This window comes from Nilaparvata lugens, chromosome 3 (genome assembly GCF_014356525.2).
Source record: "Nilaparvata lugens isolate BPH chromosome 3, ASM1435652v1, whole genome shotgun sequence".
Classification (NCBI taxonomy): domain Eukaryota; kingdom Metazoa; phylum Arthropoda; class Insecta; order Hemiptera; family Delphacidae; genus Nilaparvata; species Nilaparvata lugens.
The window spans coordinates 37,232,983-37,246,694 of record NC_052506.1 but is presented as its reverse complement, the minus strand read 5'-3'; the positions used below and the strand labels follow the sequence as shown (position 1 = coordinate 37,246,694).

The following is a 13,712-nucleotide window of genomic DNA, read 5'->3' as shown; positions in this document are numbered from 1 at the left end:
TTTACTCCCTGAACCGTTTTCCATTACTCCTATCAAGTTACTACAAATGACCTAACTCGAATTATTAATGTAACTTAAATTAGAAACAGCGACCGCATTCTTCAGTCTCAGTTGTTGTCAGTAAAGGCAATTGAGTTCTATTGATCGTATGGTGTAAAAATATTTTTATTAATACAAACATTCTCAGCACTTTAAATACAAAACTAGAATAGTGAATCATCTACAAAAATGGTCTATATTCTTACAACTAAATAAATAGAAATGTGATAATATAGTACAGTGGAAATCAAATTTGTTGAATCATGAAAGTGATGTAGAATATGGGCGCAACGATTACAATAAATTATTTTTAGAATTCGACTTTCAATTGATGAATCACTGCAAAGTACATAAATATAATATAAAGAGTGAAATTGAAATATTCATAGAACAAATCACATGATTAGGTTTCTGAGGTGTAATGAGAACTAATTTACATAGTTGATTCAAATGGAGTGATTTTGAAAAAAAAAATTAGTTTATGGAGTGAATTATTAGACTACAACTTATGTGAAATATAAATTAGGTACGGTACAAGTATAAACATATATAACTTCCGTTCAATATAAATAGTACTTAATACTTCATCATCATAGAAGATAATAAGGAGACATGACGCTACATTGATAGAGGAGACTCGTTATTTTTCAATTGAACCGTCATGACAGATTAATGTATTGTGAAACAGTTCTTCACTGTAATACTCTTTGAATGAGTCTAAAATCTATAAGATTGATGGCGATCAAGTTATAAATTTAAATGAAACATGTTTTCAGAAAATTGAATCATTAAGTATTCATTTAAGTTACTATGCTAATGATATAATAATATTTATATTGTTGACTAAGAGTTCTACAAATGGCAGATCTTAATCACAAAATCGTTATCAAATAATTGACTTACGATAAAATAAATTGATGCAGGCTGAATAATTCGTGTAGTTCACTCCAGTCTTTCCAGTTACTAAATTATTCTGATCAACAACTACCAAGGCTTGTGGCTTGTAATGATGGTTGGTGATGATAATACTGTGAATACTAACATACATAGTGTTCACTCACATTGTGTACACATAGATCATTAATAAAAAATGAGCATAATGTCATGGTTGATTCCTGGTTGAAAGGGAATAAAATAACTAGAGAAAATGTCACTGACATAAAATTTCAAGAAAAGATCTGTTGTTTGAAAACGTTTTCTTAAGGATGATAATTCATCATGATTATTCCATGGCACTGTTAGTTAACATTGACAAATATTATTATTCAATAGTACATTTAAAATACAGATCTTAATGGATTTTCTCATTCTCTCATCTATTAACACTATATGAAATTACCATTATTTGGTATTCCATACTTCTCTTTTCTATAATATTCTAAAAAATATCATTAATTTATAAAATATATTACAACACACATAAGAAATCAGAACTGATTTCAATATACTGTAGTGCGAGTATAGAAATGGCACAATATCAAGTGATAAAACTGATGTAAAAAAGTCTATGAGTGATTTTTAAAAACATTGGTATAGTTTGAACACAGCAGTTTGAAAATCTTGAAGCGTCACAGGTTATCATATAATGTATTGAATATTAAGATGGTTATTATATTCAGGTAACGGCTCTACAAATTTTGTCCAATATTCAATGCATCTATTTTGTCTACTGTTATTTCACATAATATACTACTTACAGCGTAAATCTCACCTAAGCTTACAATATCAATGTCGGTACCACAATCAATACATTAATAGAAACAATTTTCTTATGTTAATATGAACTGAGCTTTTGGGAAGATTCTAGAACAAAATCTCGATTAGGAACAAGCTGCAGCTTAAACAAGTCAACTGAGCTACCCATCAAGCTAAAACTTCATTCGTATGTTTGTAGATCGAATTCTTCTGAGATTTCTGTGAGAGACAATTGATCAGCTAGACCAGCTAATCAGAAATAATCACCCGTATCAAATACTCAGTCTGCAAAAGAAAAGAAAATTTATATGCATTTGGTAATCTATTTTTTCAAATGCATTTTCCATGCATAAACACGATTTTTGAAATTATGTGCTTTAAAGTAGCCAGTTGTCAAATAACGTTGATGAACATACAGTATGTGTTGATTCAAACGAATAATTATGAGTAATGGGACAAATTAAGCTCATAATAAAACCTAATAATTCTCCAGCTATCTTAAAATAATCATTTTAATTCAGATTTACGGCATTTTAAATATTTTAAAACTGTAGTAATAGTAACCTACTCTGAAGTGAGAAAACATTTGAAATTTAAAAATTTTTCAAATTTAAATTGAGTTTATTCACAAAATCATTGAAATTGAAATTGAAATTCTTTATTCTCCAAAATTTACAATACAATAAATAGTACATATGGTAAACAATTTTGGAGGCTTCTCTTATGGGCACATGCCTGTGATAGAGAAGCGAGTTGTGAAAAATCTTATTTTAAACCAACTTAAAGAAAAGTATAAAACCGAATAAAAAGTAAAATAATACAAGTTAATTTCACATGAATAAGTAAATCTAAGTGGAAAATGAAAACTAAAAATTATATACGTATGAGAAAAGAAAAATATATTATGGGCAGCATAATGAGACTGATAAGGATGAACGATGGCTAATCATGTAAAAAAAGGCAATAAACTAACAGGCTACTAGACTGTGGTAGAAAAAACTATCCATTCCAACACTCACACGCGCGCACACACACACACAAAAGAATATCTTCATTTGTGCAGAATGTCATGAATAATAATATGTGACTCAGATTTCAATGAGAGTAAGGTGACACCAGGATTCTTTCCTGTTCTTCAATGTTCAGAGAAGACACCCAATTGTTGACCATCTTTTTATAATGGCTTATTCTCCTGTTGCCAGGTGTTTTCAAGTGCACTGGTAATTTTTGGAAGAGGAAATGCATTTTATAAAATGTGGAAGTGGAAGAGAAAGTTGAAGTGAGTCTAGGGTTACCAATACCTACGTTTGATGCTGTTCGTGTATTATAATTGTGTTGAATATATGGAAATAAAGCTGGATCTTGTTTAAATATGTACAGGATTAGAGTTCTTATATATAATTGTTGAACGTTGAATACTTAAATTCTTCAAATAGTGCGTCTGATGGGAATGTTCTTGGCTTGCATAGGGCACTTTTCATTATAAGTTTCTGTACTATAGATAGAGGAGATAAAATAGTTTTAAACGCACCTCCCCATGCTATGATACCGTACTGTAAGATTGATTGGATGTAGGCAAAGTATACTTGTTTTATTATATTCTGTGTGAGTATCCCACTCAAGGAAGAGAACACATAAATAAATTTTCTGAGCTTGTTTCTCGTATAATTTACATGGTTTATCCACTTTAGCCGACTATCAAATATTACACCCAGGTATTTGTATTCCTGCACCCGCTCAATAGGCTCACATTGGCATTGCATTGTCCTACTAACATTCGGTGCGCCACAGGTGTGTAACCTCAGCTCTAGACCAATTGGGTCACCATTGGCTCTGATAGAAATAGGGAGGTATTTTGTTTTACTGATATTGATAGTAAGTCGGTTGAAGTCGAACCAATCCTTTACAACACCCAAACCGAGCTCAGCCGAACGGAACACGTCATCCCAGCTCTTCCCCTCAAACAACAAAGCTGTATCGTCTGCATATAGATATAGACGACCATTTTCAATATCCACCCTGCTTAGATTATTTATATAAATTAAAAACAGTATTGGGCCCAGAGTGCTTCCCTGAATCACGCCAAAGTTGTTACACCGTGGTACACTCTCCTTATCCAAGAAAGAGACAACTTGGTACCTTCCACAGAAATAGTTCTCAAACCACTTCAGGGCAGTACCCCTAATACCAATATATTCCAGTTTTTTTCAAAAGCAGTCCTCTGTCAATCGAGTCAAAAGCTTTGGATAAATCTATGAATGAGAGAAGTACTTTTTTGTTATCAGAAATAGAACTATGTATTTGATTAGTGAGAAGAAAGAGGTTGTCATTAAGGTTTTTGTCTTTTCTGAAGCCAAATTGGTTTTCGAACAGTATGCTATTGTTTATTAAATATTTTTCTAACTGAATTCTAACTGCTTTTTCAATAATCTTAGATATGGTACTGACTAAATTTATGGGTCTGTAACTAACGAATTCATTTTTGGGGCCAGCCTTGTATATGGGGATAACTTTTCCTACTTTTAAGGTATCAGGGAATACTCCTTGCAAAAAGCTGCAGTTGATAATATGTAGCAATGGTACTTTCAATGAATCAATATTTTCTTCTATTAGAAGAGCTGGAATTTTATCAATTCCAGGCGCGGATCCTCCCTTAAGGTCACCTGTGATACTAGTTAATTCAGCATCAGTAATTGGCAGCAGTTCAAAGTGTGAGTCCACACTGAAATCTGCATCATTAACTGGTCCTTCAGTAATATTTGGTAAAGCCCCAGCAAGGTTAGCACCTACACTCACATAATATTGATTAAATTTATCAGCCACATCCTCTACACCATCCGGCTCAATAGTGTAATTACCTCTATTAATGAAATTTTGGAAAGGGAAACTGTCAGAATTTTTAGATAAACCAGTGATTTCCTTGATACAACACCAACGTTTTTTACTATTACTACCAGCGTTGGTTATTTTGTTTTTAAAATAAGATTCTTTGGATGTCTTTAATAATTTAGTAAGTTGATTTCTGTATAGCTTGTATTGGTTTCTTAGAGTGGCATTAAAAGGCTGTTGTTTCACTTTTTTACTTAAATTATCTCTATGTCGAATAGATTTTAAAAGACCACTGGAGATCCATGGTTTTAATTTAATGTTTTTGGAAGAGATTGTTTTCGACTTTGTGGATTGAGAAATAATCATTTTAAGTTTGTCGGTAAAAATTTCGCAACTGGAACTCGCATCTTGTGCGGAGGTTACATCTGACCATTCACACTCTGAAATGAGCTGAGTTGCTAGTACTCGATCCAAAAACATTATCTGCTTGCTGTGATTAATTTGTGAGCGTACGTTCTTAACCGACTGGATTTGACAAACTGTAAGGTCATGATCAGTTATGCTACATCTTATCACGGCTGCCTTTAGAATATTAGTATTTTTAATATCTGTGAAAATATGATCTAAGCAGGTGGCAGATGTATCAGTAATTCTGGTAGGCACGTTTATGCAACTGACGAAACCAGTTGCATACAGAACATCAAGGTATCGTTGAGCTGCATGATCAAGAATTATATGAGGCAAAATACAACAATTAATATCACCCAAAATATAATGAATACGATCTCGATCTCTATGAGTGAGATGAACTTCAAGATCATCAATAAATTGTTCCATATCAGCAGAAGGGCTTCTGTAAATTGCGACTAAGCACAATCGTTCTGCACCCAAAGACAAATATTGTATTACAAATACAAATACCCAAAATACTGTATTACAAATACAGTACACATGTATAAATAATATAAAACACTTGTGAATTTTCCCCACATAGACAAGTCTGTGTGTGGGGAAAGAGTTCTAATGAAAAACAACTTGGTACTAAAAAGAAAATAATAAATATTTACAATACAACTTGAAAAATAAAAGTCAATTAAATTTAGTGAAGAAAGTAAAGTAAATTATTATAGGAGTTCAATTAGCTTTCATAATGGTCGAGTTCAAGGAAATATAAATGTTGAATTGCTTACCAAATGATAATTCTGCCCTACGTGTAGGAGATTTGTTTGAACATGGTGGAAATCTCTTCCAAGGTCTTGTTCTTGGTTTCAGGAACCTTCTTGTAAATAAACACAATGAAGAGAGCTTGCAAAATTGCGAAGATGAAGAACACATGTCCACCGAGCAATTGCTGTGAGAAAACAAATCAAGTATTATAAAACATCTAAACTAGCTTCTGAGTTAAACAATCACAACAAATATTTCCCAGTTTCTTGACTAAAAACATACTAAAACAGGAATCGAGTGATGCAATTGAACATAGCGGTAGCCCAAAAATGAAAATCAAGTATCTTCTACTACAGGTATACACATTTGACGTAGGTACAGGTTTTCTCAGTCCCAACCTCGAAATGTACTTGTATTCTATAGCACCTACAACTATCAATAAACTTGCATATTCTTTGAATCTATCAGCCAATTTATGAAATTCTTCTATCCAATTCATTTTAAAATGAATCTATGTAAATAGATGTAAAAAATATTTTTCTTGTTAATTAAACTGAACAATCTATTTACATAGATTCATTCTATAAATGAATTGGATAGAAGAATTTTATCAATTTGCTGATGGATTCAAAGAATATTTCAAAGATTATATACGGTCTCCCAATTGTATACAATTATTGCAAGTTTAATGATAGTTGTAGGTGCTATAGAATGCAAGTACATTTCGAGGTTGGGACTGAGAAAACCTGTACCTACGTCAAATGTGTATACCTGTAGTAGAAGAAACATGAATTTGCCACCAAAAATGTTCCTTCATTTTAGAGAATCAAGTAATAAATGTGAAAAGTAAACCTACAGTTGAATTCTGTTTTCAATCAACAGATGAAATTTAATTCCGTTGATAATAAAAATATCAATTTCGTTGAAAATTAAAATACGAGTTCAAAACATAGAATACGTAAAAATGGAATTATTCTCTTCAAAGAACAAAACCATTGTAAAGTTCACATCAATCAGGCCAATGTAAAAAAATATTATAATTCTCAAACATACTTCTTTATCTCATTTTGTTTTTCAGGCTTTCCTGAATAATCAACAGGGAATAGCCATGCTAGACTGTTCCAGCAAAAATCCAAATATTTTCAATCAGCTTCTTTGTATGGTTCTGATCTCGATTTAAAATTTATTTGATTAAATTGGTTGATGCTACCCAGCTTGACGAACTACAAGGAAAGCAGATGATGATTTCCAGACCAATATTACTGTTGTGTAAAAAATTGTTAATACAAATCTTTATAAAGTTATGGGAATAAGAACTCAGATTTTTCTCATTTCTTGAATCAGTAGCCTACAACAGGAGACGAGAAACAGATTAAGTTCAATACTAACTTCTTTTCATTCTATATTGAGATTAATTACCACAGACCAATACAACAATAACAACATTATACAATAATACACAATTATTAGAGTCCAATACAAGTGAACCATGGTGGCGGTCCTGTTCCTACAGATTTTATTTATCCTTACCAATAATTCAATTCAATTTATAATAACGTCCCATAATACTCTTAAAACTCAAAATAATAATAAGGCTCGTACTGGAATTTGTGATCCTTTCTATGTTTGTATCGAATAACTAAATAAACATCTGACAAGCAGACAGGGGATGAGTTACGAAAAACATAAAAATAACACAATAAAATAAAAATAAATAACGATATGTATTACATTCCAACTGTTATTAACCTTCCGTATTCCAATAATATCTATTCAGAACTCCTATTGTTTACATACATTCGGCTTTAGGCTACTGAATGAACCTACTCTATTGGAGTGGATGGAGTTACAAACCTGGAGGGGTAGGAATCCAAGTCCAACAAAGAAGTTGGCCGTCCAGTTGGTGCCAACGGCGAGGCTGGTGGCCAAGGGCAGCGCCGACTGGTTGAACAGCTCGGACACCAGGAACCAAGGGATCGAGCCTGGACCCACCGCGAACATCACCACGAACGCAATCACCAGCAATATGCAAACGTACGGCAGCCACTTGTTGCTTTTCTGAACAAATAACATTCAAGTGTTAGAGCTTAGTAATTACCTATAAATAGGAATCCAGGAACTCATGTAGTACATATAGTGCATTCTTTCTTTATCCGGCGCTACAGCCCTAAGTGAGCTCTGGCCTCCTTCACAACACACCTCCATTCTTCCCTGTTCATGGCTCTTTCCTTCCATCCTCTTACCCCCATCTTTCTCAGGTCATCCATCACTTGGTCCACCCACCTGTTCCTTGGCCTACCTTTCTTTCTTCTGCTGTGCAACTTGCTATTAAAAACTATTTTCGGCATTCTAGCCTCACTCATCCTCATCACATGCCCCAACCACCTTATTCTTTGGGCTTTAATGAAGCGTACTATATTTTCTTCTTTTATTAATGCTTCTATTTCCTCATTTTTTCTTATTCGCCATTGCTGCTCATTAACCTGAACGGGACCGTAAATTCTTCTTAGTATGGATCTTTCAAAGATTTTTAACGCATTTTCGTCAGCCATATTCATCACCCAAGTTTCTGCCGCATATGTTGCAACTGGACGCACCAATGTTTTATATATTGTTGTCTTGGTGCTCCTGCCGACCAACTTACTTTTAAATAATCTAACATTGGCATAGCAGGCCCTATTAGCTGCTTGAATCCTTTCTTTTATATAAGCATTATTACCTGTGGCATTTATTGGGCATCCTAGATACTTGAAGTTCTCTACACCTGCAAACTTTTTGTTATGCACATATAGTGCATTATACATAGAAGTGCATGATAGTACGTTGAAGAACTATTTACAAAAAACTGTTTTTTTCCAAATATAAAATTTCAAAAAAATTGGAACCAATTTATTCATGATTGATTACCAACTTATACAGTCACTTTATATAGTATACAATTTATTTCAAAGTTCAAGTTCAACCCAACCAATCCCACAAATAATTGGGCATCAACGTACGCTGGGACCAGTGTTTAGAACCACGACAAAAACTCTCAAAACAAGTACGTACTGATTTAAAACTGACACTGTGATATGTGTCATACTAAATAAAATAAAAATTACACAGTATGGATTAATGATAAAAATATATGGATTAATGAGATAATATTGAGTGGTCACTTATTATTATTAAGGTGTCATATCCTTATAATATTTTTGTTATATTGAAATTACATTTGAAAATGATAAGTCAAGTGGAAAAGTAACTTAGTTTTGTACTGACACCAGAGCGCACGTGCGTGAATTACTTCGGCCATAATCTTCCAGATTTGGTTGAGCGTGTCTGTACAGAGCGATGGATACCGGGATACAAAGTTAGTAGAAAAACTACCTCTCTCTAATAACGTTGACCAGGATAAGCCTAATAATGACAGAGGGCTTGCTGACCTAGCACCATGCAATTTTAATGTTTGGGACTTCATAGATGATGGATCGAGCGTGTCTCCGATAACAACTGACCGCGATTAACTGAGAAGCTGGATTGAAGCAGCTAATGCTAAAATTACTGACGATACACTGAGTGCCGGTTGCACAAAAGCCGGTTAAATTTTAATCGTGATCAATTCCACGAGAACCAATCAGAGAAGCCGTCTTATCAAAAAGGCCTTCTCTGATTGGTTCTCGCGGAATTATTCACGGTTAAAATTTAACCGGCTTTTGTGCAACCGGGCCGAAGATTTTGGGTCGGAATATGCCGGAGAAAGTGTTAACTTACTAGTACTATTAACCTACATGGAGGTCAAGAATGAATGGCATTATGGCTGCATAGTGTGCTTATATGGAGTCAGAGGTCTTGCAAATATAGAATTAAAATAGACACGGTGACAAATTGTAAACATAAGTAAACATGGAGTATATTTTTGTTCAAAATTTTTTTCGCTGTACAAGCAATAGTACTATAGTAAATTCCACGTTATAATGGCAGTATTTGATTGACAATGACGTTGCTATCCTGTTCTATTATTCGACAAAGCAGATAGCGCTATCTCTCTCTAGCTTTGCAATGTTGTCAGTTTGCCACAAATATTTATTTTAATTTTACTTTTGACAGTGACTGTACAGATGTAAAAAATCTGGTGTGGCGCACTCACACAACTTTCCTTGCCGTTATGAGAATTGATCACCTGACGCTAGTGTTCACGCGCATCTCAAGTCTACTTATAAACAAAGATCTGAGTCAGCTGGTGACAGGACAATAACGCTAGAGACATACGAGGTCTGCTATCTCGTCATAGTGAATCATTTAATAGAATCAACAGTTGCCAACAGTTTGCGAATTTCGAGCTTATTTTCAATTTTAGGTGAAAATCTTACTGGACATTAATTGTAGAGATTTTCATGCTCAATCTTTTCCACTTGATTTTTTTTATTTAAATTGTATCTGAAGCCTAATAATTGGGAATCTGAAATCAAACTTTGCATAGATGGGGTGGAGCTCCTGAAATTTTTACAGATATGAGACTTGTGGCAGTTGATAGAGCTTATCAATTACTATTTTAGGTATAAATTTGATCTAAATCGTTGGAGCCGTTTTTAAGAAAATCGCGAAAACCCCTGTTTTTGACATCATTTTCGCCATTTTAGCGGCTATCTTGAATTGCATTTGATCGAAATTTTTTTTCGTGCCGGATCCTTATAGGGGAAGGACCTTAAGTTCCAAATTTCAAGTCATTCCGTTTATTGGGAGATGAGATATCGTGTACACAGACAAATACCCAAAAACCACTTTTTTGGACTCAGGGGACCTTGAAACGTTTAGAAATTTAGAAATTGGGGTACCTTAATTTTTTCGGAAATCAATACTTTCCTTACTTATGGTGATAGGGTACAAGTATCAAAATATGAATAAAGAACAAAAATCAGTTAAAATGAAAATAGGGCTACTCACCACGTATGCAAGAGCAACTGCAAGAAGACAGGTGATCACAAACATACCGCTGAAACCAACCAAAAGCAGCACTTTGCGACCAACTCTCTCAACAAGAACGAGAGAGATGACTGTCATGAGAACGTTCATTGCGCCCATTGCCAGGGTGGCCAGTTGCGCCGAATCTCCAAGTGAAGCCAGTTGGAAGATGCTTGTTGAGAAGAATATCACCTAAATCATTGCAATCATAGCATTGAAGGTGAATATCGTATGTTGAAGCAAATGTGAGATGCAATTTTTTAATAATTATATTTAAAATGTTCTTTTGATATTAAAGAACGTTAGACCTTTTTGAATGTTTTACTGTTTTCAATAGATTTCAAGAGGCAATTAATCAATCTATTTATTCAAGACGTACAATGGATATTGTCGTCTATCTATAGCTGAATAACGGATGAATTGCGTCTATCTATAGCTGAATAATGAATGAATTGCGTCTATCTATAGCTATAAAAAACAAAAACCACTTTCACGAAAAAGGTTTTTCAGGGAGTATTAGATTTATTCATAATGTTTATTACACGGTATAATTAGATTTGATTTACGGTACGTAGTAAACGGTAGGGTAGGGGTCATGAAATGTATGCTCAATAGCCAATTATATGGGCAATATTATTATTATCAATTAGAAATAGATGTGACAATATGTGGAAAGTTTAAATAAAACAGATATAAAAACACGCGAAATAAAGTTTTTAGATTAAAATTTAAAAATAAGGTTCAAACATGCGTGAGACCTCTAACGTTTTCTTCTATTATTCAATGTGATCTGTTCTAATAGAGTACTACATAATGTTTACTATTCATTCAATGCCTCTCAATAAAAAGCACATTTATATGAATATATCTAACTGCATAACAACAAGGCTAGTCAAAGCTGAAAAGAGATCTGCTTAAATTAAACTTATAATAACAAGAAAATTTAAGCAACTAGAATAATTCAATTTTAATTTAATTCAAAATTTGATAAGAACAAACATATTAAAATCGAAAACTATAGAATGGAATCCACTTTTTAATTGCGTTATTTTGAAAATTCCTAAAAAAACTTTCATATTCATATATTGACTAGCCGTCAGGCTCGCTTCGCTCGCCATATCCGTCTAGCCAGGGGGCTCCGCCCCCTGGACCCCCGACTGGATCGTCCAAGAATGAGATCAGCAGGCTCGCTTCGCTCGCCTGCATTTTTTCATTTTTATCATATTATAATAGGACAATCCAGTCGGGGGTCCAGACTAAACGTCTGGCTAAACAGATATGGCGAGCGAAGCGAGCCTGACGGCTAGTAATATAATATTCCCAGGATTGAAGTAGCAGTACCCAATCAATTTTTCCGCGATAAATTCATTTAAATCTTCAACTTGGTGCCAACCTAACAAAATCAACTCAACTTAATGCCAACCTGACAAAATTATTGATTTAGTTGCCAGTTAACAACTGTTTCGAAGAGGTACTCTATCTAGATTATAGTTCTATAGTAACATATGATATGGAAATTTCAATTCTAATTAAGAGATTGGGAGAAAAGGAATATACATGCTAAAAGACGAACTTTAAACCCTTAAAAACAACCCTTAGAGTTGGAATATTGCCAAAATATTTCTTAGTGCGCCTCTAAAGGGCCAACTGAACATACCTACCAAATTTGAACATTTTTGGTCCGGTAGGTTTTTAGTTATGCCAGTGAGTGAGTGAGTGAGTGAGTGAGTGAGTGAGTGAGTGCCATTTCGCTTTTATATATATATATAGATTCATTCAGGTTAGTTCTGATAGCCTTATTAGACTTGACTGTAGGCTCTCTTACCGCATTGATTCCAGACAGCTGTTGAGCAATCATAACAACCAACGAAATGAACAACGGTATTCTCAAAGCAGAGTTGACGAGCATCTCCCTGAGAGTGACTTTGGGCACCAGCTTCATGCTCTCATACTCTCGGCGCATCTCATCCATCTCGTCGTGCACCTCGATTGTGCCACGGAACCACGTCACAGCTGCACCATAACAGAATGTTCGTTACAAGTTTGAAAAATAGTAGTTTGCAATTAAATTGAAATAAAGCTGAATAAGAATAGAAAAAACTAACAGTAAGGAAAAATATATATAAGATGAGTAAGTAATGTAAATGTTTACTACATTTCTCATCACCAATATCGTAAGGAATAGCCCGTGGAAAGGATTTGATCAGATTTACTCGTAGCCAAAGTAATCAATATAGTAATGATTTACGGAATCTGTATAACTAAAATAACTGATTGAAGTTATATTTCTCCTGTCATGACTTTATAAATAATTACAATAGCATAATACAACTATGATCTAGAAATAGTCAATACTTGAGACTTTGTGACACTCAACTAATTTAATATGAAGTTATCTACACTTAATACCAATATATAATATTACACATTTTCATTTCAATTCTTGTAAAATTCTTCCTTAACAATAAAAATCATTTGATTTTTAGAAATGGCCAGTGGTCAACTGAATTTCAAAACTAACAACTAATTTTAAAAATGTTCCCGACAATATCTGTGGACATTAATACACACAATTGTTCCTTTGTGATACGAATCAATAATGATATTTTTTCAAATAATAGTAGAATAAAGTTGAATATTATTATCTAATTTACCTCTTTGAGATTCAATTTCCTGTCCTTTTGTGATGAGCAGGTATTTTGGACTTTCAGGGCACATTGGAAGCGTTATCAACTGAAATATTGTTGGTACAATTGTCAATGAAAGAAGAATTGGCCACAACTCCGCTGTTCCCAAAATGAAGTTCAGTCCAAGAATCTGAGATATCAGGATGGAGATTGTCAACACAAGCTGATAAACTGTACCAACCTGAAATTGAAATTATGGTTAGTTATTGATGGTTTCCCTTGAAATATGAAACGTGTGAATTCTTAATCACTAGTTAGGTTTTTTTCAGAAACAACATGTTTAATATCATTTCTAGAAAAATTATCATATACATATAAATATTTAAATATTATTCTCCATAAATACAT

At 33.6% G+C, this 13,712-nt stretch overlaps 1 protein-coding gene across 10 annotated transcripts in view; it reads right to left on the bottom strand.

The window, feature by feature from the left end:
* Window positions 1-147: 147 nt before the first annotated feature.
* Window positions 148-13,712, bottom strand: part of LOC111044703 (solute carrier family 2, facilitated glucose transporter member 1) — a 49,750-nt gene continuing 36,185 nt past the window's right edge. For all 10 annotated transcript variants that reach the window (XM_039423667.1, XM_039423666.1, XM_039423668.1 and 7 more), the window contains exons 6-11: window positions 13,332-13,545; window positions 12,503-12,690; window positions 10,660-10,869; window positions 7,585-7,788; window positions 5,754-5,914; window positions 148-2,019 (exon numbers count right to left, since the gene is read on the bottom strand). In XM_039423667.1, the coding sequence (XP_039279601.1) occupies window positions 5,771-5,914; window positions 7,585-7,788; window positions 10,660-10,869; window positions 12,503-12,690; window positions 13,332-13,545 (960 nt within the window). In that variant the 3' untranslated portion in view covers window positions 148-2,019; window positions 5,754-5,770. The remainder of the gene's footprint in view (window positions 2,020-5,753; window positions 5,915-7,584; window positions 7,789-10,659; window positions 10,870-12,502; window positions 12,691-13,331; window positions 13,546-13,712) is intronic.